Consider the following 24,969-nt stretch of genomic DNA (forward strand, 5'->3'; position numbering starts at 1 on the left):
GAATTTCACATTAATTTTTCCAGGTAGGCCTTTCATAGAATGTATTACTAGAAAAAAAGCTGTTATGAAGATCTCTGGAAACTGAAAGGTTTCATCCATTTCCTGCAAATAAACTAAATGGGTCATTCAACTTAACATAATGTGAACTTCCAAAGCTTATTTGAAATTGGCTGTGTCTAAGAGTTGTCTGCTTCAAGGCAGGATGTTCTTAATATTGTCTGTAATGTGTAAATCATGCTCCAGGCAAGGAAACATAGTGATTGTACAGGACAGAATGCTATGAGCATGTGGCTTTAAAACCTTTTATCTAAAGACTGCCAATTGTGAAACTAAAGTTACTTCAGCCACCAGGTGGAATAGAACAAAAAAATCTTTCGATGAAACGTAAACACACCTCCTGATTTTAAATATGTCAATGTAAGCTGTACTTGAAAGCATGCTTAATTTTAAAATATGAGAACAGCAGCTTTAGACAACTTATTCTTTCCTGATCTTTGTTTCTACATTTTGTGTGTTTACCATGAAAATAAGTATGGAACTCTATGGACCTATGTCCTGAAATGTGAGAGTGGAGCATCGTGGTGACAGATCTTTTATATTGCTGTCTCTAATTCTTAATTTTGGAGATGAGGTTTGTTTGTTTGTTTTTTTAAATTGCCCATAAGTATGCTATGTATGCGATTGCGTTCTTGTTTGTTGCTTTTTTAATTTTAATTCACACGCTAGTTTTAATTTTTTACTCTTAAGACATTATTTTTCTGTTTTCAAGTTGTAATGTCTTCTGGCCAAAGTAAAACTACTGTGGTTTTATAGTGAATGTTTTTTGAGTTATTTTCTTGAGACAGTTAACCAAATTCTGTTGTCCTTCTTCACAGAAGGAAAAGAACAAATACGGAGTTTCCTGGTTACTCCTAACAATAGTTCAAATAATTTTCCAACAGTCTGTTCCATCCTATTCTCTGATAGATGCTAAGCATCTTTTTGGTCGTCGTTGGTTTGGGTCTGCTATGTCTATGGTGATGAAACATTATTCTTGTACAGCAAAAAGTTATACCTGCAGGGCTGAAAAACTGCATCTGTCTTGGTTTTCCTCTGCCGTGATTTTTTGATGGCTTGTTACCTTGTTTGGAACTTGTAATTTACAACACATATCTATTATATGAGATGCATAAGATCTTGAAAGATTTCATATCATCTGCCAGGTGGACAGCAGCCTCCAGGAGATCTTCCTAATCTGTTCCATATATGTCAGTGGTTGTCAAGTTTGATTAATTGTCAGTAGCAATAACAAGGATTATACTGTATTAAATCAATTTTAGAACAATCAGTGCTTCATGGTTTTACTGTTCTCCTGCTTAAATTTGTTCATGGAACGAAAGAGGAAGGGAAACAAGCTGTATTGATTTTATAGGTTTTTCTGAACATATCTTATTTTGCTGTTGAGTACTGGTATTTAGTGTTGGGGATGAGCAGTTTAATTACACTTGTGCAGGTGTTCTAACTTGCCCTTCCTGGTGTCTTAAGAATTTCCAGAGTATACACAAATTGAGAAGTCTGCGACTTAAGAAGCAGGTACCGCTGCAGTATTTTGTTGGCTGATTCTGTTTTCTTGTTGGCTTTGAATATGATAGAAACTGAAATCCTTAAATGTAATCATGCCTCTTATCCTCCCTTCACTCCCCCCACTTCTTTGTTTTCTTAAAAAAAATAATCTTACTCACTTTAAATTACTGAAAGATGTGGTTATTTATGAAAGGGTACCTTCATCCTGGTGTTCTTCAAGACTTTTTCATTAATCATAATAAAAACTAGTTTCATCTAACTGAAGATTTTGTTCTGAAATTCTGCTCTATAGAGATACAGACACTTGTGGTGTTGTTTATGCTGTTGTTCCTTTTATTTAAGGAAGGAGAGTAATTCAAAACTACAAGAAGCTGACTTGACAGTGAACATATTGTATAAAGAAAAGAGCATGTCTTAAGACAGCCTGGAAATTTACTTATTTTGTTGTTTTTATTATATGCAAATAAATACCATACGTTCTGATTTTGCCAGAATAGTCATAGTTTCATTAGTTAAAAGGTAGGAACATGTTTTTGAGATTTCATTTCTAAAAATATCATGAAGCACACTGAATGGGGTTTTGCAGAACCTGAGGTTACTCCAAATCAATATTCCAATACTCATTTTTCCCTGTTTGTTTTGACAAGGCACTCATGCCTTGGTTTGCAGACTGCATCTGGCCAACAGAATGTGGCTTTTTAATTTGCAAAGTTTGATGGCCTTTTTTTTAGGTGAATCAGCTTTGTGAAGTCACTTACAATAGTCATCTGAACGGCAGTTCTGATGCTGCATATTTGTCATGGGGAGAATAAGCCAAACTAAATTGGCACTGCCAGTGACCCAGTGAAGTGCAGTGGAACTGCATTCTGAAAGAGCTTTCTTGTCTTGGGATCCCCTCGGAGTTTTTAGTCTTCCGGTAAAAAAAATAATCTTTTTTTTCCTTGCCAGTTCTTTCCCATCTGTGTTTTGTGTTCTGTGTGCAGTCTGCTGAAGTTTATAGGGAAACTGTAAGAGAATGAGGTAGCTTAATTTGTACTATTCTTAATATTACTTTTGCTGTTATTTAATTAAGGTTTTCTTCATTGCAAAAATATTCCATTACCAGGAAAATAGGTAGTTCCCATTACCAGTAGCCTTCAGCTTATTAAATTACTTTGGTTTTTTTTCATTTTGGCTTTTAGCACTTCCTTTGATAAATATTTGAGTTTCAGCTTGTTGTTGTGTTACTTTTTATGTTTATTATATTGATTTTGGAGCAAAAAAAGTGAAAAGTGTTGAGAAAGTTGAATTTATAGGGGAGAATTTTCACTTATGGGTATACTGCTTCCAAATTTGTCTCTCTTTAATGCATAAGCTGGATCCATTTGTTTTTATTAGTATTAGGCTGAGAAGTACAGGGGAATGATAAACCCTCTATTTCTTGTGATGAAAACACTTTGCCTTTTTAGGAAAGCTTCTGTTTACCAGCAACTTTCTCTCCTCTTACGAGAAATTAGCTTGTGTCTTTTTCTCCAAGGTGTAGTTTGTACAACAGGGCTGGCTTCATCCCTTTAGGACATTAACTGATTTGCCAAGAAGCACTCCACCTGAAGCATCTGCTGTGTTTAGCCATTTGCCGTGTTCCTTCTTTCATTCCTTTGGGAATACTCTGAAGATCCACCAAATGCGTTACCAGCAACCAGCTGATGTTTTTGTCATTGTCCCAGTGTCTATCAGTCGGGAGAATCAATAGCTTTACCTTTTTTGTATTAGTGTGGCGGCGAAGTGTTTGCAAGGTCTGAAAATACTTCTCCTTACATTTGTTACCCGCTAATTTATGCTTGCTGTTGTTACTAAAATGTGTTATTTAAGCAAGTAATTAAGGATCAAATTGTGAGTGCCGTGTTTGTAATGTAAGCGTTCAAGAAAAGAGAAAGCGTAGTAAAAAAATTGTGAGATGCAAGCTTCCTCTTCAATATATTGTATATTTTTAAATTTTGTTAAATGTGCTTTGAGCAAATCTAAGATTTCTTTTTGAGTATTTCTTCTAAGACATTGGAATTCTTTTAGAATTTAATTACTTTTTGTGGGTTTTTAGGATTTTCTGGTTATTTGATAATTTACCTGCAGTCACAGGAGGCCTCTTAGAGGCTGTAACATTTTTTTCTTCTGTTCTCCCAGCACTGCTAGACAATGTGTTGCTTGATGTGGAGGAGTTTACAGAGCCCTATTATAGCTTTTCAAAATTCACGAGTGCTGCGTCTGTCTCTATGTTATAGAGAAATTACAAACAAACAAACAAACCAACCAACCCACTTCCCCCAACAAAACAACAAAAAGACCCACCAAACCACAAACCCCCATACCAACAACCAAAAGAGAGGTTAATTTGGGACGAGGGAGCATGTTCTGTTCTATAGTGAACACTAATGTGATCATTTCCACTTCTTTGTTTTCATTTGTTTGTTTTAGGAGCGGCAGAAGGTGATCAGCCTCCACATGCTTCATCACCTTTATCCTCCTCTTCATCCTCTTCTGGAAGCAGACAAAGACCTGAGATTGGAGCTCTTCTCAGAAAAAAGAAAACTAGTGACATTTACTTTGTTACGCTTGTGTGGGCCATTGTCATTGTCCAGATCTGGCTAAATTTCTGGATTGTGCAGCTATTGCCAGTGCCTTTTGCAGGTAATAACCCAATTATTAGAAATATATGTTAAGTGATGACTTTGGATAGCTTTGTGTTAAAAAAAAAAGAGAAGGAAAGACTTGTAGGCTTGCATGAGTTTTAATTTAGAGCTTTTACAAAATAATTTTTTTTTTTTTATGACAAGAGCATCCGGATGTGATTCATTCAGATGTGATGAATTGTAGCTTCAAATACGAAGATTGATGTGCACTGTTACCACGTAGTGGACAACTGTGTAAAATTGCTTTGTCTATTGACTTATTGTAGTTACCTGGAATCACTTAGTGCCATGCCTTTCATTGTAAGAATACCTTTGATTTAGAGTACTTTGTCCTTCTTCCTTTTGATGCCTTGTCTTTCATGGTTTTGCACCTATGGATAAAGAACATTTTAGCTGTTACTCGGTACTGAAGTACAGCTCATGCTAACTTTTAAATTCCATTAAAAATGTGTTGCTAGGTGTTGTGGACAAGCTGCAAGATAAATTTGATTCTTATTCTAGCTCTGAGATTAATTAGTTTTGTTGCTTCACATCTACGTGCATCTGTTCTCCTCTATATCGAGCAAGGAGTAGTTATGATAGTTATCGGAAGGCGTTATTTTAAAACTGAATGCCACTTTTTCTAGTACTCTCTTGCAGGGTCAGTAGGGAAGATGGGAACTCTGGAAATACAAATCAGCTACTATGGGTCTGAAGACATTTCCTCCCATACCTCTACTGTAAACAAAGTGATTTTCCTAATTTGTTAGATTTTCTCTAAACGTCAGTTAAAACATTGCTTTTCAGTTTATTAAAATATATCCAACACTTAAATGTAGCTATTTTCCCTTTTACTAAGTCTGGTGGGTTGGCCCCAGCTAGTGGCCAAGTACCCACAGAGCCACCCACTTTCTTCCTGTCTTACAGTGTGGGTTCATCCATGAGCTACAGTCCTTTTGGGGAGGTACCAGCTCAGGCGTTTCCTCATCTCTAGGCAAGAGTCCCTTCAAGAGGTGTACCTGCTCCAGCATGGGTCCACCATTTGCCGTGGTCTCTCTGGACGATATGCATGGTCAACCACGGAGCACTTCTGCTCCCCTGACCTTTGTGTTGCCTCTGTTTCTGCTTCCACTCTGTTCACTTCTTCTCTCTATGGTCCCTCTTCTTCTTCCTTCTTAGTGTTTTCTACCCTTTCATACATATATTTTCCCAGAGGCACCATGCCTGTGCGTGATGGGCTCAGCTCTGGTCTGTTGTGGAGCCAGCTGGAGCTGACTGTCTGGCACAGGGCAGCTTCTGGTCTTTCCCCGTGGAGGCCCCCCCGGCGACCACCCAGCAATTTACACCTAGTACACAAAACCATTTTAAACTGTCCAGTTGTGCAGCTGGAAATCATGACTGTGGGACCATGCTTGCAGGTTTGAGGGGCACCAAACTCTGAGAGCACAGTGAAAGGAACAGCTGCATGTTTGGTGGTGACACTGTAGCAACAGCTAAAAGGTACTGTGGTTGATAAGCTTGTAACTGACTGAATATATGGTAAGAAGAGAGAGAGCGAGCTGATTTTTTTCATCCCAGTGTCGTTGCTATGGAAGAAACTGCCCACTTTTAGCGTCTGGGCGTGATGGGAAATGGTGATGGCAGGTTAGATTTGGGTCATAAATGCATCACAAAGATTATAAAGGAATTGGAAACTAAGAGAAGCAGAGCTTCTGTGGCTTCATTTATTTAAGAGAAAAGTGGAGGAATGACTGAACCACTGTTTATAAATACCTAGTTGGGTGCGAGGAAAAACTGGTGCAATAGTTTTGCAGTTGGGCAGGTAATAATGACTGGTTTTAAGCTTGAGATGGACAAATCTATATTAAAGTACACTTCTATAACTGAAATGGATGAATACTCCTACTACATGTCACTAGGTCTGGAATAGCTACCCAAACAATAAACTCATGCCAAATTAGAAATTAATTTTGAGCACATTTATGATCCGTTGCCTTAGCAGTGACACTATTAAGTGCCTTTTCTTGGCATATCATGGAATGTAAATGGATCACCACAAAAATAATATGAAAAGGCAGTATAATGATGAACACACCCAGCTTTAGAACAGTGGATCACATTGAGTGTCAGATGGTGAATGATGGATCGTTGAGAGACAGAGTTGGTATTAAAAACATTTAGGAAGACTTAAAAAGCAAGTTTCTTTGCAACTTTTCAAGTTTAAGGAGACTAGCAACTTTAAGCACTCCTGAGACCTTAAGGAGAGTGCTTCTACTATGTTTAAAAAAAAAAAAAGCCACCCCTAACATCTTAAATGGAAAGGTGTTATTAATTTCACCAGAGTTCCTTATGTTGGTAGACAGAACTTACAGACAGAACTTCCTCTCTTGTGAGACCTCATTTGGAGTACTGTGTCCAGTTCTGGAATGCTCAACATAAGAAGGTTATGGACCTGCTGGAATGGGTCCAGGGGAGGCCTACAAAGATGGTTAGAGGGCTGGAGCAGCTCCCATAGGAGGATAAGCTGAAACAGTTGGGCTTGTTCAGCCTGGAGAAGAGAAGGCGCCAAGAAGACCTTATAGGAACCTTCCAGTACCTGAATGGGGCTACAGGAAAGCTGGTGAGGGACTGTTTGCAAAGGCTTGTAGTGACAGGATGAGGGGCAATGGGTATAAATTGGAGAGGGGCAGATTTAGACAATACATAAGGAGGAATTTCTTCACCATGAGAGTGGTGAGGCACTGGCACAGGTTGCTGAGGGAAGTTGTGGATGCCTCATCCCTGGAGGCGTTCAAGGCCACGTTGGATGGGGCCTTGGGCAGCCTGATCTAGTGGGAGGTGTCCTTGTCCACGGCAGAGGGGTTGGAACTGGATGATCTGTAGGGTCCCTTCCAACTCAAACCAGGCTGTGTTTCTGCGATTCCACATAAAGTAGCATTTAGATTATTAGAAGTATCTTGGTACCTTTAAGGGTTTTCCTTGAATGCATTTGTATTTGGGTGGAATGATACGCTCTTTTAAAGTTGCTTAATGTAGATTGTAGATGGTGGAAAAATTATACCGTAATTATACCATAAAATGAAAAAATTGAAAAAAATACTTTTGAATTTGAACACTATGCAGTAAACCAGGTTGTGGAACATTTCTAGTGTTTCATTCTGTGATGCGAGCTTGGGAGTCTTGTTGTTGTCTTTTTTTAATGTCTTCCATTTACTTCCTTGCTTGTTCTGTTGCATCGTTTTTTTAGTTCTGTTTTTGTTTTCGGGTCATTCTCTGCTTCCTGGAGATATTTGGAATTTCTTACTATGCAGCCCTTCTCTTGTTTTGTTCACATCTTGCTAATAACAGCCTTCCTTTAGCATTTTCTCTCTTACGTCTTTTTAACCTATTATAATTACAGCTGTGTGATTGACTGTAGCACCTCCTGGCATCGCCTTTGCAATAAGTACACAGCCATTTTAGAAGATATTTTTTTTCTTTAACACTTTTAAATGGTTACAAAAGGTTACAATGCCTCTTCAGGTATGTTGTTTGCCTTGTAAAATGCAAACTTGCCCTGTTTTGCTGCACAGCAGTTTGTATATTTACCATGAGTTGCTTTTCATCACACAAAACTTCAGCCTGCAAGTGTGGTGCATGGCACTTGCAAGTTATTTTTTCCTTTTTTTTTGTATGTTTGCCATGTGATTTTTAGTAGATTATCAAGGTAATTCTGTTTCTTCAAGAGCATAAATGCAATGTTTGCCGCATGGGGGTGCCAGAGGGTAAGTAAACCAAAAGCCAGCAAGTTGTTGAATGAGCTCTAAATGAACAAGTAACTGTAACAGATGTGGCTTAATAGTCTCTTATGGAGTTTTGATAAATGCCCTGGGAATACAAAAAGTTAACCTTTTTGACTATGTAAGTCATTATTACACATCTCCAGGTAGAAGCATGATGCGAATTTTTAAGTCTGAATCAATTATTGTGGTGTTGATGTATGGCAGTAAGTAATGAGTCTAGTTTGGTAAATAATCTTTCATAATAAAACCAAGTGTTGCTACAAATACAATGTAATTGTAGGAGTGCTGCTAGTGTTTCTACAGAAGGTCGGTTTACTGTGTAAGTAGAATTTTTAACACTGACTAATTTGTGATCTACAGGTGATAATTACTAAATTCTGGTTTTAAAAAAAGAGGGAGACATTAGGACAGTTGTGACATTCTGTTGCTAATAGTTTCACTTTGTTTTCTTTTAGAATCATATTTTTCAGTATTTTAGAATGTAGTCTAGTTTTGTTTAGAGGTTTGTGTGTCAGTAGTTCATGGCAGAACTAAATTGTGAAACCTCATGCTCTGTCACTGCTACATATAATAACTGTGATCCTATAAGCTGATGCATCTTGTAATGATGCTTATGTGACTGGTATGCTTGCATCAATACTCCAGAAAATGAGCTGTAAGACAAATCTTTGTTTGTAATGTGAATATATTAACTTCTTACATTAAGTGGCTTTGGAAGATGACTCACTTTCCTTCTTTTCCATTAAAAAAAAGAGTGTGGCAAATATTTCATGACTGTTAAAAGTCTGGTAGCTTCAAAGGAAAGTTTCATATGCATTGTGCTTTTTTGATTTTTAAATTCCTACTTGTGATGATTCGCGAGTTTTGTACGTACACTCAGTAAGTGAGGGAGAGCAGACCCATTGCACAATTGCAGCCATAAGCCTTGCACGAAAGTCTCTGGGCTTTATTTCATGGCATTTTTAGTGTTTTTAGGGAGCTCTTTATTTTACAGTGCGTATAAGTTAGGATTGTTGAAAAAAAGGTGTTGGTGGTGGCAAAATGCTTCTTTTTTGGGGAAAAAAGTGTTGTAAATATTTCTTTTGTTGTCTGGTTTTGGGGAGCGTTATGGATTTTTCTGAAGCTTTGTGTAATCACTTTCAAGCCCAGATAAAAAGGTGATCTCAAAATTTTGTTTTTTTTATGTTTAAAGGCAAGATTAATCAGTAGTTGTGCTTCAATTGAAAGTTTAAATGAGCTGTTTTTTTACTGTGAAATTACACTGCTGTCAGTTCTTAAAAGGCAAGAGGCAGTTTAAACGGTATGGAAGGCCTAAAACTTTAGAACTGAGGCTGAAAATTTTCTTTCATGTGTAACACACTGTTAAGGTCTTCTAGCTGCATAATCGGTCAGTGTGCAGGCACCTTTCTTCTGCTGCCCTTTAAATGCCATGTGGATAAGCTTGCCTGTAAAGCAGCTGAGGAGACTAGTACTAAAACCACTTGGAAATTCTGAAAGTGGTTTCAAATGGGAAGCAAAACTCAAGAATCTTTTTCTTCTTTTTCATACGTCTTTCAGAACAGAACAGATGCATAGTCTGAAAACTCTAATACTTTATTTCCTTCTTGTGGTTACAGTTTGGGCACTTAAAAAACTTGTGGTTCATTTTGGAGTTCTGACCTTCATGGCAAACCGTTGCAAAAGTTGGTGGCAATTTGTTGAAAATTTTGTGAAGGAACGTCAGGAAGCTCTTGCTCCATGGCCGATCAGAGGGCTTGGAAGAGTCATGCTAAAGCTTGACAGTAAGGTATTTCTATTTATTTCCTTAAGCAACTTGAAATTTTGTTTTATTCTCTGTTCACTGTATGCTGATATGCTTTAATTCTAAAATAAATGTCTGTCACTAATGGGCATCTCTCTCATGTAAAACTGTATCTGTTTTATGGTGTATTTTAAACTGTGTCTCTTCTGTCACTATTCACAAGTAAGTACACATTTAAACTTTGTTAAACGATTACATGCAAATCTGGACAGAAGTCAGTTTTAAAATGTTGAGTTAGCTTTAAAAGATTCCTTAGCTGAGTAAGGCAAACTTCTTGTGGTTCAGTCGCCTTACCTGATTACAAGGATTTTGAAGTTAAGCTTAATGAGCTTTAATCTGAAGAATGAGACGTATCTATTTCTGTTGTGAAAACTTAATTTAAAAAGCAATTAATTTATTCTGTAAGTAGGCCTGTGCTAGTTTGAACACATTTGTTTATACTGTGTGGAAGTTTAGTTGTTGAACACAGTGGCATGGTGGTGCAGAAAGGAGGCTTCTCTGTGTAAGAGAAGAAATGTGTGGGATAAGGTGTTTGGGAAGTGCCGTAAAATAAGGTTTCTGTGCTCCCCTCCCTCATCCCCAACTCAAAATGTGCCTACATTTGCATTACAAATTGCAGAGTTGGAAAGCTCTATAAAATTTATAAAGGTTCCTCCATTAAGAGTTGGAAGTTTTGGCTTAACCTGATAGATTATTTTGTTTGTAATAGCTATGCCAATGTGTAAGAGTGTGCTTTCTGTAACTGTGTTGTTGAAGTATTCTCTGCTTTAGAAAAAGCCGTTACCTCAGAGTTTCTGTAACTGAAGAGCTGAACCCTGTAAGTGCATATATGTCAAGAGCATCTATCTGTCTGAGGTTTATAGCTTTGAAGTCCTACAGGAAAAGCAAAAGCTTAAGCCCAGACCTAATGGGTAAATGGATGTCAAAAGGTCAACAAAAGCATTAAATGCCTGTAGGAAACAAGTAATGGCTTCACAGAGTTTATTGAGGAAGAATTTGAAAAAGGAAAAGCCTTTCAGAATACAGCTATGAACAAGATAAAGGGGGTTTCGAAAGGTAGTGGGAACTATTAACATGTTAAGATAAAAACTTAGCTTATACAAAGCTTTTAATTAGAAGCTTTTGTATGCAAGAAGACTCTCTAGACTCAATGTTATATGTATTCTATTTCAGGAGTTAGTATCCTTGTACTGCATAACTATATGATACAATAAACTTCCTAATTCCACTGAGTCTTTTCTTGTTTAAGAAGGTAGGGCTTTTGTTGTAATGTGTAGCAGAACTTCCCACTCCTCAAATTAAATGTATTTAAGGTCAATTTATGTTCATGCTTTTGCAAAAGAACAGTGTTTGCACAACTCAGAATCACAGAATCACCAGGTTGGAAAAGACTTGCAGGATCATTGAGTCCTATCTGCCACTAAACCATGTCCCTGAGCACTTCATCAACCCGTCTTTTAAACACCTCCAGGGAAGGTGACTCAACCACTTCCCTGGGCAGCCTGTTCCAGTGCCCAGTGACCCTTTCTGTGAAAGATTTTTTTCTGATGTCCAACCTGAACCTCCCCTGGCGCAGCTTGAGGCCGTTCCCCCTTGTCCTGTCCCCTGTCACTTGAGAGAAGAAGCCAGCTCCCTCTTTTCTACAATCTCCTTTCAGGTAGTTGTAGAGAACAGTAAAATCTCCCCTCAGTCTCCTCAAGGCTCGTTTATCCATCTCCCCTCTCCCTCTCATATTTTAGATGACAATCGTATTCCTTCTAAATATGTGCTGTTTGTGTTAAAGAAATTCAAGTTCTTCTAGCCTTTATAAAAAAGACACTTGGTACTCTATGTGATTCTGTTGTCCTCATTTGTGCCTATTCTAATTGCAGTTCACCTGGCTTTATCATGGGTGGCTGGAGTTGTATGTAGTCTTCCAATGCTTATCACACTAATCCTTTCATATATTTTAAATTCTACTGGAGAAGCTTATTCTGTGCATTGTAGAATTATGGATGCATCTTAACTCGTAGAATTTGGGAAAAAATGCCAGAGTATTGACATTTGTGATTTTTGTGGGGACCAGGAATGAAGAGAAATGAAAATGGCAGCCTTTCCAGTTTTTTTTTAGAAAGGATGGTAGAGCTGTATTTAAGTACGATTAGCAAACATTTTGGCTTCAGCAGGCACTGTTGAAGAGGAAAGGGAGATATGAAAACACACTACTGACCTGTCAGCCTCACCTCTGTGCCTGGGAAGATCATGGAACAAATCCTCCTAGAAGCTATGTTAAAGCATATGAAGGTCAGTGAGGTGATTAATGGCAGCCAGCACGGGTTCACCAGGGGTAAATCCTGTATGACCAGTTTAGTGGCTTTCTATCATGGGGTAACCGTAGCAGTGGACATGGGAAAACCAATGGATGTGATCTATCTGGACTTCTGTAAAGCCTTTGACATGGTCCCCCACAACATCCTCTCTAAATTGGAGAGATACAGACTTGATGGGTGGACTGTTCAGTGGATAAGAAACTGGTTAGATGGTTGCATTCAGAGAGTAGTGGTCAATGGCTCTATGTCCAGATGGAGATCCATGGCAAGTGGTGTCCCTCAGGGATCCATACTGGGACCGGTGCTGTTTAATAGCTTCATCAATGATACAGACAGTGAGATTGAGTGCACCCTCAGCAAGTTTGCAGATGACACCAAGCTGAGTGGTGTAGTTGCCACATCGGAAGGATGGGATGTCATCCAGATGGACCTGGACAGGCTGGAGAAGTGGGCCTGTGAGAACCTCACAAGGTTCAACAAGGCCAAGTGCAAGGTCCTATACCTGGGTTATGGCAATCCCTGGTTTCAATACAGGATGGGGGATGATGTGATTGAGAGCAGCCTTGCACAGAAGGACCTGGGGGTACTCATTGATGAGAAGCTCGACATGAGCCGGCAATGTGCGCTTGCAGCCCAGAAAGCCAACTGTATCCTGGGCTGCATCAGAAGATTCTTGGCCAGCAAGTCGAGGGAAGTGATTCTGCCCCTCTGTTCCTCTCTTGTGAGATCCAGCTGGAGTATTGTGTCCAGTTCTGGAATGCTCAACAGAAGAAGCAGCAGCCTCTTCCAGACACTGATCCGTTTGGAGCGATGGGTGCCTGCACTGTGTGGCTCCTTGCAAGTTCTTTTATAAGGCCACTCTGTGCCCCATCAACACCTGTGTGGAGAAGCTCATTTGGGAAGGTCCGGCTGTTCCAGGGTAGTCAGATGTGTGTCACCTGCCACTGCACCTCCATCTCTTCATTGCCGTCGCAAAAAACAAAGCCCTGAGATGCAGTTAGGCAGCCCTCAGACAATACGGGTGTTTAATACAGACAAAACAGTGAAGTCGTTCTTTACAACTATGGAAATAGGATGTCTTTACTGTATTCCCTAGTCCCTGGTTGTGCATTTGCCCAATGGAGCCAACAGATGCAGCTGTTCAGAGTCTTCTGGAGAAAAGAGTACAGAAGTTTCTGATGTCATCCATCAAGTCATTTAAAACTAAATAGATACAGTATCATGCACGTTCCTATCAATAGTCAAGAAGTAATAATTTGATTCACTCCGAGGGGTTTCTTTTGAAGGAAAACAATTGTCTTTTAGCATAGTGGCTGTAGTTTTGTTTTCGTTAGAATTTGTTAGGCAGTTCAGCAATGCAGGCAGTTGGCCAACTGCATGCGCTGGAATGTGTTAGTATTTTGCATACATGCTGTTAGATTTTAGTGAATCATATATTTGTTATATTTTTTTTCTAGATACAGTATACTAGAAATTTATTGTGGAAGACTGTAATAGATTGTTTGGACTTCGAGTAAAGTCAAGGTTTGGTTCTTCTGGTACCAAGTTTAGCATGTAGTTAAAACAAGCACAGAAAACGGGCAGAATCTCTACCAGTACATATATTATTCTAGGTAATACTTCCACAGATGTATAAGATCTTCTAGAAATAGTTTTCTACTGTAAAAGTGGTTGGAGCCTTATTAATTTGGGATGACTTGAAGATTAGAATTAAGCCGTAGCCCAGTTTTAAATGTAGATTGATTACATTTGTAGAACAACTTAAAAATTGATAAGACTGTAGGCAGGTAGAGCCTTCCAGATTTTGTCTTAAACATTAATTAAAAATATTGTTGTCTGAGGTATAATGTTATTTTGTAATAGTTGTATTTATCATCCTATTCCAGGAGGCTGAAATTATAGAAAAAAACCCAAACAAATACTTCCTTTCACGTTCTCCTAAAATCTCAGGCTAGCAATAGAGCTCTAGCTTTTGTTGTATTAGAGTTGCAAAGTGGAGAAATACAGCCATGGGATCTACATTTTTTCCAAAATGAGCCATGAGTAGTAAAAACTAGTAGAACTGGGTGCTTTGACAGATTTTAATTTCATTTTTCCTGATGTTCATGTTTCTTTGTAAATCGGTTTCTTTCTTCGGATATCAGAATGTTAATTAAGTGATATCTGTTTTTTAAAACTTGAAATGTTCTTACATTTTGTTTCCATTGGGAGCTAATATAATTTCTGGCAACTGCTGAAAACACTAGATTTATTGAGCATTCAATGATCTTATTTTCAGAGAGAAACCAACTTCATTTGCTTGATCTCAACCTCTCACACAGATGAGTAATAGATAACATTAAAGCTTTTCTCTGTTGTGATTATGCTGCTAACTGATTAGTAATGGCTAGAATTAAGAGTATAGTCCTGCATCAACTAGATGCTAAAATGCATGTACTTAAGCAGTATGGGTGATAATTAGTAAGGAAAAATACTGTAGTACAAAAGGAAAAAAACGACTGCTGAGAAGTGCAAAGTGCTTTCTGTACAACCAGTAGAACTATATGAAATCCTTACATTTATTTGATGTACAATTTGCTGTTGTGTGTATATCAGATTTAATTACGCATTTGATGATGTGCCATTGTATGTGAATGTTGTAATATGTATGTGGTACTAAAAACCATACAAAATGTGTTTAACAGTAGTCAAAATAACAGCAGTGGTTTTAAATACTCAGGAAAATGCCTGAATGGGAGTATTAATGCAATAAACACATATCTTACGTTAAGTTTTTGTGTTCCAGTAAAGTACCCTTCTTGGAGAACATTTACAAGTCATGCTCTGAAATCTGAAGTGTTAGCTCTCAGTATAATTAAGCTAGAATTGCCCAGATCATGTTGATGACTCTGTTAATATCATTAAAGTTGTTCTTGTTTGTTATATCCTTCTTTGCTTCAAAAAGTGCATGTTAATAATAAAATCTAGATTCTTGGTTTAGAAGTTGTTATGATCTTTTCTTCCTATTGCAGTTTACCTTTGTGTCTGAAACAATTTCATTTTCATTCTGTGGATGACTTTGCCTGCCTCTCATTGCTTTTTTTCCACCTCCTATTACTGTGTTTTCCAATAATTTTCCACTGTGTTCTTGTCTTTTTTCCCTTTTCTTCCATCTCCCCCTGCCACTGACAAGCTGTGGCACTGGCTTAATAAGAAGGTAAATAAACAGAAAAATTGTGATTCCAACTAATGGATTCTGTGGTTTTGGGGAGGTTATTTTATTTATTTATTTATTTTTGGCAGCATGACCCTCCTTAACATGCCTTGCTCCTTAGTTTTCTTTCCCAAGTGTCTCTTTTCCAGCTCTTGTTATAAGCTACTGAAGGTCATATAATTCTACCTGATCAGTTGTCTTCTAATAAAACAAACGTACATAGTTAAATGTTTTGTAGAGCAGAATATTGCATTAGGCGTTCAAGCGATAGTTTGGTTAGAGGCACTTTTATTTAAGAACATTTGAGCTCCACCTGGCCCCCACGTCTGTATGCAGAACGAAAACAGTTCTCTCCTGGACTGGAGAGCTGTTCTCTGCTCAGAGAAAGCATCAGTTAACTGAATTAATGTGACAGTGGTGAGGGTGAAACACAGCTTTAAAGCTACAAATGTAAGTGCTTGCAGGTAGTGTGCATTGACTGGCTTCAGCCAGTTGCTGTTAGTCTGCTTGAAGTGTTGTTGGCTTGTAGACTCGGTGATGTTCAGTGTAGTAAGGGTGAAATCAGAATGCTCATGGTCTCAGAACTGCTGAATCAAACGACAGTCTTAAGGGAAGTGAGGATTAGTAAAACAATATTTAAAAAATATGATTAAAGTAGTTGGTATAGCTAAAATATTTTTTTTTCATGTGATTTTTAAAACCGCGTGATGTGTTTTATATGAAGGTTACTCCTCAGTTCCCATGGTTTGTCTTGGTCAACTAGGGTTAACTGTTGTTTTTTTGGGGAGCTGTCATCCCAAGAGAAATTAAAACTGATTCAGTCCATGTTTGGCCACATGTGTGACTGAAATCTGGATAACTCTTCAATGCAGTGATTGGAGTCTGAAACTTGGGCAGTGTCATTGCTTCAGAGAAGCACAGAGCTAGAGAGGGATGCCTGCAGCATGTGTACATCTGCAGAAAAAATAATTAAGTAAAAGAGAAAGAAAAAAACCCACATCTGGAAATGGCTTATGCTTCCAACAGCAACTTCTATCCTTACTTACCGCTTCAGTATTAGTAGGAGAGTCAGGGTGATTACTGTTGTTTTAAAAACAAGAACCCATCCTCTCCATTCACTTGCTATTACTATAGTAATCATAGATCTGCCTTGTATGTAATGAGATGCGCCTGAAATACTCTTGTTCTAAATGCTGCTGAAAGGAAGTGGAATAGAGTGCAGCGTGGGGGCCATGGGCACTGGCACAACTCTCTAAAAGGTTCTTGTAAACAGTGAAATGGGGCTGCACAGCTGATATCTGCTGTGGATGGTGGATGGGGAATAATGCTACATTTAGTTTCCAGACTGGGCAGCTATAATAAATTTAGAAAGTTTGGTCTTCAGTATTTGATAAGTGAATGCAGGATTCTATGAGGGGAAGCTTTCTGTGTTTCTGAACAAGAGGGTAAAGTCACTTGCTTTATGTTTCAGCTATAATGGTCCAGTAAGAGGGGAAATCTTGTTTGTTCTTTTCCCCTTGGATACAGTTTGGTTGTTTTAAAATTAAATCTGTATTTCCTGACTTCAAAATACTTCTGTTGTATGAGTCATGTACGACTAGTGAATAAGTGCAACCATAACTCTTCATAACAATATTTTTATTAGGCATTGGTTTGTTAGCGTGGTTTGTGTGATGAGCTGAGTTCAGTGAGCCACAGGTGAAAGTTTAGGCTCAACTACTTTTTTTCTGGCTCTGAGTTTGTAATTTTCTTGTTTGAAGATTCAGGTATGTAGATAAATTTCTTCCTTAATATCAATACATTGCAAAAATAATTTCACTATAAGTGCTTTGAACTCTAAAATATCTGCATTTTATTAGCAGTAAGAGGTTTGCATCACTGGGCAAAATCCTGTGGATTGAGTTAGTGTTAGGATTTTAGTTCCTAGAAGTTATTTTTGAAAATTACCATTTTACTTTACGGTTTCATAGGAAGTGATCCTTAAAGTCCTGTAGTGTTACATGCAGTGCTGACTCCTGTGCAGGAGCGAGTAGAATAATATTATAATAAAGCTGGAAAAAAAAGAAAAAAAAATACTGTGTGAACTGTATTAGCTTCTTGTGGGTTTCTTCTTTTGGGTTGATTTTCTTTTTTTTTTTTTTTTAATAATTAAGTTTAAAGAAGATACTTCCCCAGAAGCAAAGGAAAGAGATTTGTAATATGGAACACTAGATGTAGTTAAAAGGTTGCTTCCTCTGCACGTCTCTCCTGTATTTGAAGAGAAGTAGTTGTGAGAACACCAAGATGAATTTCTGATAATCCACAAAGAAACTAAAAGTACATCACCTATTGATGGCAGAGTTTGAAATGATGGCTGATGGTGGCTGCTAGTGAGAAATGTTATTTCTTTATGGCTGTTCTAAGAGCTTCTGTAAAATAGCTGTTTGAGGCTTTTTCTTTGGCAAACAAGAATTGTATGCGATCATATAGTTTAAAATGATATATGTAGCTCAAAATGTTGAAGAGGTTGGGTTGAGCTGGGACAGTTTGTTCTTTATAACATTGCCTATGGCAGGAGTCTTCAGAAAGAATTGCTATATTCTGCTGTTGCTGTTGGAGGGACACTGGTATGAGTAGACTTGAGACCTCACGTAGACTGTTCTCTATCTTTTCTGACTTAATTACTCATCTGATTCATTTTGGCGTAATCCGGAGATGTGTCCTGATTACAGGCTTCCCCTTGCTCTCATCAGATGATATTAATAAGTTGATATCCTCAGAACTAAAAGGAAATGTCAACAAGTCTAATAAGTTACTTGAAAAAAGTCCTGATAAATAGTGAAGCTGTGTAAAGAAAAAAAAATAGTACTTTGTTTTACGTAGATTTAACTGAAAATGAAGTAGATGTCTGAGTATATTTCACCAGAAGATAAAACTAGCAAAATAAAACATACTAGAAAAATTAGCGTTCTGATGGCTGTGCAGTGTGAATCGTATGAAAATATGCATTCACGGATGATATATCATACTGTATAAAATGGAGAACTTGTCTAGATATTGGAATTCCTGATTGTTAAACATGAGCTGTAGTTTTATTACTTCTCAGTGTAATACAGTGTCATCACCCACAAGTTGAAAGTGGGGAGAACTTGGAAATGATTGAGAAGCACTTTAAGAGAATGGAACTCATCTTAGAACTTTTTTTTTCAACAGTGAGCTAAATTTAAAAAAATTAAAAGAAGCTGATACCTTTCCCTCCAAAATTGTGACCATTAAAGATGGTTTTTTTGTGGACAATCTGTCACAAATCAGTAACATTTCAGTTTGGTTTTGCAAGTGTGACCTTCTGTAGCTTGGGAGCCGGGCTTTCCTTTACCTTTGCTTAATTCTGGATGTTGTGGCAGCATCAGCTTCCCGCCATTGACTAACATTTAGATTAGAAGCTTGGAATTGAATTTAAAACTTCATGGTCTCTGGCTGATGGTTAGTCTTTAGTCAGTATATGTTTGTCTTTGTGTGCATGCTCATGGTTTACATGGAGGATGTAAAGGGAGGTCTGACAGGGAACAAAGTCTGAACCTGGTTCAGTGGTAAGTACAAGCACACAGGGATTTAAATCTAGCTTACCTGCAGTGAGATATCACCTATGCATTATTGAGCATGAGTGTGCAAAGGTGAACACTTCCAGTAAAATATTGCGGGTAAATGTCAAGGAAGAAGGAAGAGGTTAAATAGCAAGAAAATTAAAGGAGAGGGAGTAAATACAGCCCTAAATGAATGTTCTGCATCTACTTTTACTTCTACAAGACTCTGTCCTACTCAGTCTTCTCCTGACATTTGTCTGTACTCATTGTATAATTTGAATCTCCTTAAGATTGTGGTGAGATGTAATTGCATACCCGTTGGCATACGGGAGTCCACTTTTATCTAGCTTGTTTGGGCTACCTGTGCAAGTAAGTAAACACAAGGTGGGCGTGAATGGCTGAAGCTGCTGCCTTATTTTATTAATTAGATGGCCATTGCTTTATTAATTAGATTAAAGACAGTTCAGGCTTTGCATGTGTTGCAGCTGCATCTCCGTGGCAGTGTAGGCATACTCCAACCCACAGTAAGGAGTGTGAAGAAAAGATCCTCTGTTGGTTGTGTTACAGTTCAGGGAGAGTCTTCTACTGATATTTTGGAGATTGACCTTCCAATAGTTGCTTCCATGGTAAAACACCAAAAGCATCCAGCTTCAGCTGCACTGAGATTTCATCTGTTAGATACCACTCAGACAAAGATTGAGGCGAACGTTTTTTGAAATCTCTGACTGTACTTCCAGTTTCTTGGATTCAGTGAGTCTGATTAAGGCACTAAGACTAACTAGCAGATTTCTTTTATCTCTAATTTAGAAAATAAATAGTAATTAGTTTGAACTTTAACAAAGGCAGCTTTGATTTTTAACAGCTTCATTTTCAAGCCCATGCTATAAAATTTCTGTGATATTTTGGTTTCTTGCCTTTATAATGGGGAATTTTATTTCTTGCTTCTCTTTCATAATCCTTATTTCCAAAGGGGTAACAGCGCTGAATAGAGGCTACTCAGTTTTTCAGAAAGATGCAGGACTGCTGCAGGCAGGTTACCTCCTTTTATCACTGGCAAGGAATTTCTAATGGTTGAAAAATTTCAGCAATGCTGAAAAATATTAGAAGTCGATAAGACAAAAGATTTTACAGATTCTTTCAGGTTCTCTGAATTCCTTTCCCCAGGTCATAACGTAGCACAGATTTTCTTACAAAGACTTGCTGGCTCAACACTTGTTTCTTTTAACAGCATTTTGCTTTATTCCAGTTTTCTTCATGATTTTGAAGAACAGCTCTAAAATGCTGAATATAATCCCTGTGTTAATTTAGATCAGACAAACAGGTGGTTGTAAAAGAACTTGAAGTTTAAAAATAATTGCTTGATGTTCATTGCCAGCTCAGATGCTACAGGATGAGCACAAAAAAAGAAAATAAAAAAAAATCCCTACGTTATTTTCAAATAGGAGATAGAGTGTTAACCAACTCAAGTTAGTTATTCCAGGGCAAATGTCGCATGTAGGGATATGGTAAATAATTAAGAATGCTCATGGTTTGTATAAGTTCAAGTGTGTTACTAGTTTTGTAAAATTTCTAACTAAAAAGTTGCCTGCTTTATCACTGAATATATGAATTGTACTTGCTTTGAAATACTTTCATCTACCGTATGTTGACTTTGACTTCAGTTCTCTTAAAGCACAAATTTTACAGCTGTACTTCTGCTGCTGCTTTTTCCTTCAGAAATGCCAGGTGCAGTAGAAATAGTTTGGTATTTGAACCATAGAAGCCAGAAAATTTGTTTGGTCATACTTGCGTGGGCTTTCACAGCTTTTTATGTAAAGAGTGGATTTGTGTATTAGGTGAAGCTCAGCCTGCACTGCTCTTAGTGACATAACTGAGCAGTCTTATTGTTTTGATTGATGTTATCAGAATGTCTCTAGTATTAAGTGGTGCCGTTATTTCTTTGTGGACTTGTATAGAAAGGGCCTTTCCGTAAACCGACAGAACAACATACATGCCTGTTCCCTGCATCAGTAGTTTCAGATTATGTATGTTTGAATGCTGAGCATACTTTCAAGGTGGAAAGTAGGTAGAAATAGTCAGTGCTAAATAATTAGCCTAATGTTCAATAATGTAGAAAACCTCCAGCCCCATTTCAGTTCGGAAGCTGATGAGCAGCTTTAAAAACTTGATTAGTTGTGGAATTAGCCTTCTAAACAACAAATGAGGTATTAGCTATTCAAATTTGAAAGTTGTGGTTGTACTTACAGCTTGGTAGCTTCCAACTCCTGGGCAGATGGTAGCTGTAAGTTTTTTCCAGATTGCTGAAGGACAAGAAACAGACAAATACCTAAGTTGATAGCTTCTTTAGCTCTAGTACGTAAATGTTGAATTATTGCTTGCTTTGCAGAGAGCTTGCTGTGTCTTGTGGTAATGTGTAAATGTCGTTTGCAAAATCATGTGTCACATCATGACCTTAATCATGCTAACATTGCTTGTTAATTGTTCATCTCCAAGCTTGGGCATAAATGCTGTTTGATTAGAGCCTAATTTTGCACTCTGATTTTAAAGAAAGAGAACAATAGTGTCATATAGCATTGCTTTCAATAATGGTTTATTTATATGCTATGATTTGTTTTCTCTTTTTTTTCTGCACAGATGATCGTATGGTTGGAGAAAATGCTAGATAAAATAATCAGCATTTTCATAATATTTTTGCTAGTGATAGGAACCCTTCTGCTAGGCCTGCTCCTTACTGCAAAGGTACAGTGCGCTAAGGAATGTACTCATAGAGCTCATTTTAAATGCTGAATGAAAGTTATGGATACTTATACAAAGTTGTGTAGCTTAAAGAATATTTTGAAATATTTAGTAGCTAAATGCTCTGTAGTTGAACTTGTTAACTTTCCAAGACTTATTATTTACAAAAATACATATATATTTATTTGTATTTTGTATTCATATTTATTTACACATGACAAAACTAATGCATAGATATTTGGAAATATGAATTTTTTTGGAAATATGAATTGTAGTAAAATAATTAGTATCTCCTGTATTAAAGAACCAGGTTTGTTTTGCACCCAGTTGCACCTATTGCACTTTTCTTGTCAACATCAGAGCCACTGAGAATTTTTTCTTTTTAATTTGCCATGCATCAGAAACATATTTGCAAAATGCTTAAGGTGTATTTGTCAATTTGTTTGTGTAATTCCCTGTGATAACCTCATGGTATCCTGTTCTGAGTTTAAATATGCTGTGCTTCATATCAGGTACTCTCTGAAATTGATTTTTGGTTTGTATTTTGGGCTTTTTTCACTCACCAGAAGAGGTCACTCATGTACTTTTTTTCCCCCTTTTTTCTTGTGGACCTGTGTTCATACTTGAAACAGTCAATGGAGATTGAATGTTTGACTTCGAATACAGTTACAGAATAAAAATTAGTGGGTTCTGGTGTCAGTCTCCTTTGTACAGACTGTAGGTTTATATGATGTTGCACACTTAAAATTGAAAGCTTTAAAAGTTGTGCAAACATTCCTGCCTAGTTTCCTTATCTTCTTAAAAGGAACATTAAGATATTTATAAAATGTGTCTTTTATCATTCTTATTGGAGAATTAATTTGATGAGGCACTTCATACCATGGTCATGTTGGAGCTGAGCATTCATTAATTTTTACATGTATTTGATCCATGACTTAAAAAGGTATGTCTGAAACCATACTTTGTATTTCAGTCCTTCCCTTGACAGCACTGCTATATTGTTAGATTTTTTTTCCACTTATGAGATGAGGTTTAAATTTCCGTTTGGTATTACCAGTTGCACAGTGTGACCAAAATTGTCAGAATAGACTGACAATTATCATATTGACTGCCTTTTTTTTTTTTTTTTGGATTAATGGCACTTCATAATAGTTGACTGCATTGGAAGAATTATTCTTAAGTGTAGAAGCTCATCACACCGCTTGCGCCCCTCCTTCCCACCCCTTCAAAAAAAAGGGAAAAAAAGATGTCTCTCTGAATGTAGGAACAGTTCTAGTTGGCGTTATGTAACATTTCTTCTCTCTGTATTTAATTTAGGTACATCAAGAGAGCGTTCACATGATTCAAGTCACAAGCAGCTTGATCAATGAGACAGTAGCCAGTCACCCAGAATGGGCAAAGTAAGAATGCTGAAGTTAAGCGAATAGTATAGGGTGGATGAACAAGCTTCCAGGTGCTCTTATGCATAGTTTTTAATATAAAACATCCCCTAGGTGAACAGAAATGGGAGTGACTGTTGCAGGCAGATGTAAAAGCTAAACTCTCAGGCAGCAGTACTGTTTACGTATTACTCTTTATGTCTGTCAGTGTGGTATCTCATTTGAGAACTGGTTGGACTTTATTACGGAAGGACAGCTGTATAAACTTCTCTAGTTACAGTTTTGGAGAAAACCTTGCAGAGTGCAGAGAATAAAGAGGTCAATATTTTCCCTTTTACCTGTGAAAGAAAAGTAATGGCAAAGAATGCTTTCTCTAGGAGGCTGTGAGATAAGAGCTGAATTATTTTTTCTGTGTAGAGAGCTGGCTGCGAAATTCCCTTTGAGGGAACAGTTGAGAAAACATTTCGTGAATGCATTCTTGTTTTGGAAGTGCTCCAACCAACATATGCCATTGAATCAAGATGTAGAAAGTCAAAGCAGAGAATTTGTGCCAGGAATTCACAAGCGTTCATGGTGCCGGCAACTCAGTAGGTCTGTTGCTTGAAAATGACAAAATTAATAAGCGGACAGTTTGGTGGGGATTTAGAACTGGTGCCCCAACCTATTGCTTTATCTGGTTGCTTTTTCAGGGATACTGTGTTAACAATTTATATTCAGTTCATAATTCAGAAGGTCATCTTCGCAGCTAGACAAGACTGCTTTGCATAGTGTTTCCAGAGAACTAGAACACTCGGAAAATTTCCAAGAATGTAATGTGAATAGCAGTCATACAGATTGAAGAGCATATCTCTCTTCAAAAGGTTGAGATACCAATTTAACTAAGGTTTCAGGAACCTTGAAGAATTCCAAGTGCAATTATATACCCTAGATTTAATTGTGCTTTGCTTATCAGAAGGACTATTCCTTGATATGTACAAAGAAATATTCTAGTTGTAGTGATGTGTTTGTTTGTTATTGTTTCAAGATGTTAATTTGTAATGTGTCAGATGGAATGAAATGGGTAAAATACATAGCAGTTAACTTTGTTTTCCTTCTTTAAAAAAAAACCTAGCTGGCTCCCAGAAGCCCAGGTTATTCAGAAGGCACTCAATTCAGCAGCTAATAATGTATACCAATATGGCCGAGAATGGATTACTCATAAGGTAAGAGTGAGCTCTCCCACCTTTTTTAATATTTTCGTTTCTTGTATTTCATAAAAGTAAAAAAAAAAAATTGTCAGTGATTTTTTTTTTAAAATGTGTGGTTAACCCTTTTGTTGACAGTACTATTCTTTCCACTATCTCGTTTGTGAGTTGAAGGAAGGGTGAGAGTGACTTCAGTAGTCTTCTGCTCAATAGAGTATTTATTTTAAAGAGCTGGAAAATCTGTCGTAATTTTAATAAAATTGCCAGTAAAAATGCATCAGATCTTAGAATTGTAGAATGGTTTGGGTCGGAAGGGACCATAAAGATCATTCAGTTCCAATCCCCCTGCCATGGGTAGGGACACGTCCCACCAGATCAGACTGCTCAAGGTGCCATCCAACCTGTCGTTGAACACTTCCAAAGAAAGGGCATCCACAACCTCGCTGGACAACCTGTGCCAGTGCCTCACCACCTTTATCACAAAGAATTTCTTCCTAATGTCTAATCTAAATCCGCCCCCTTCCAATTTAAAGCCATTCCCACTCACGCTATCTCTACATGCCCTTGCAAAAAGTCCTTCCCTAGCTTTCCTGTACTGGAAGGTTGCTGTAAGGTCTACCTGGAGCCTTCTCCAGGCTGAACAACCCCAACTCTCTCAGCTTGTCCTGATCTGGGAGGTGCTCCAGCCCTCTGAGCATCCTTGTAACCCTTCTTTGGACCCCTTCCTAGAGTTCCATATCCTTCTTATGCTGAGGATTCCAGAACTGGGCACAATACTCTAGGCGAGGTCTCACAAGAGAGGAACGGAGGGGCA

General features: G+C 37.7%; 1 protein-coding gene across 3 annotated transcripts in view; it reads left to right on the top strand.

Moving 5' to 3' along the window:
* TMEM245 (transmembrane protein 245) overlaps nt 1–24,969 on the top strand; it is an 81,202-nt gene that overhangs the window by 13,962 nt on the left and 42,271 nt on the right. The window contains exons 5-10 of one of the 3 annotated variants that reach the window (XM_069853388.1): nt 4,015–4,227; nt 9,607–9,776; nt 15,273–15,296; nt 21,491–21,595; nt 22,910–22,992; nt 24,083–24,173. In XM_069853388.1, coding sequence (XP_069709489.1) covers nt 4,015–4,227; nt 9,607–9,776; nt 15,273–15,296; nt 21,491–21,595; nt 22,910–22,992; nt 24,083–24,173 — 686 coding nt within the window. The remainder of the gene's footprint in view (nt 1–4,014; nt 4,228–9,606; nt 9,777–15,272; nt 15,297–21,490; nt 21,596–22,909; nt 22,993–24,082; nt 24,174–24,969) is intronic. The other 2 variants (XM_069853389.1, XM_069853390.1) reach the window with 2 other exon arrangements.

Source organism: Phaenicophaeus curvirostris, chromosome 3 (genome assembly GCF_032191515.1).
Source record: "Phaenicophaeus curvirostris isolate KB17595 chromosome 3, BPBGC_Pcur_1.0, whole genome shotgun sequence".
In the NCBI taxonomy this organism is placed as follows: domain Eukaryota; kingdom Metazoa; phylum Chordata; class Aves; order Cuculiformes; family Cuculidae; genus Phaenicophaeus; species Phaenicophaeus curvirostris.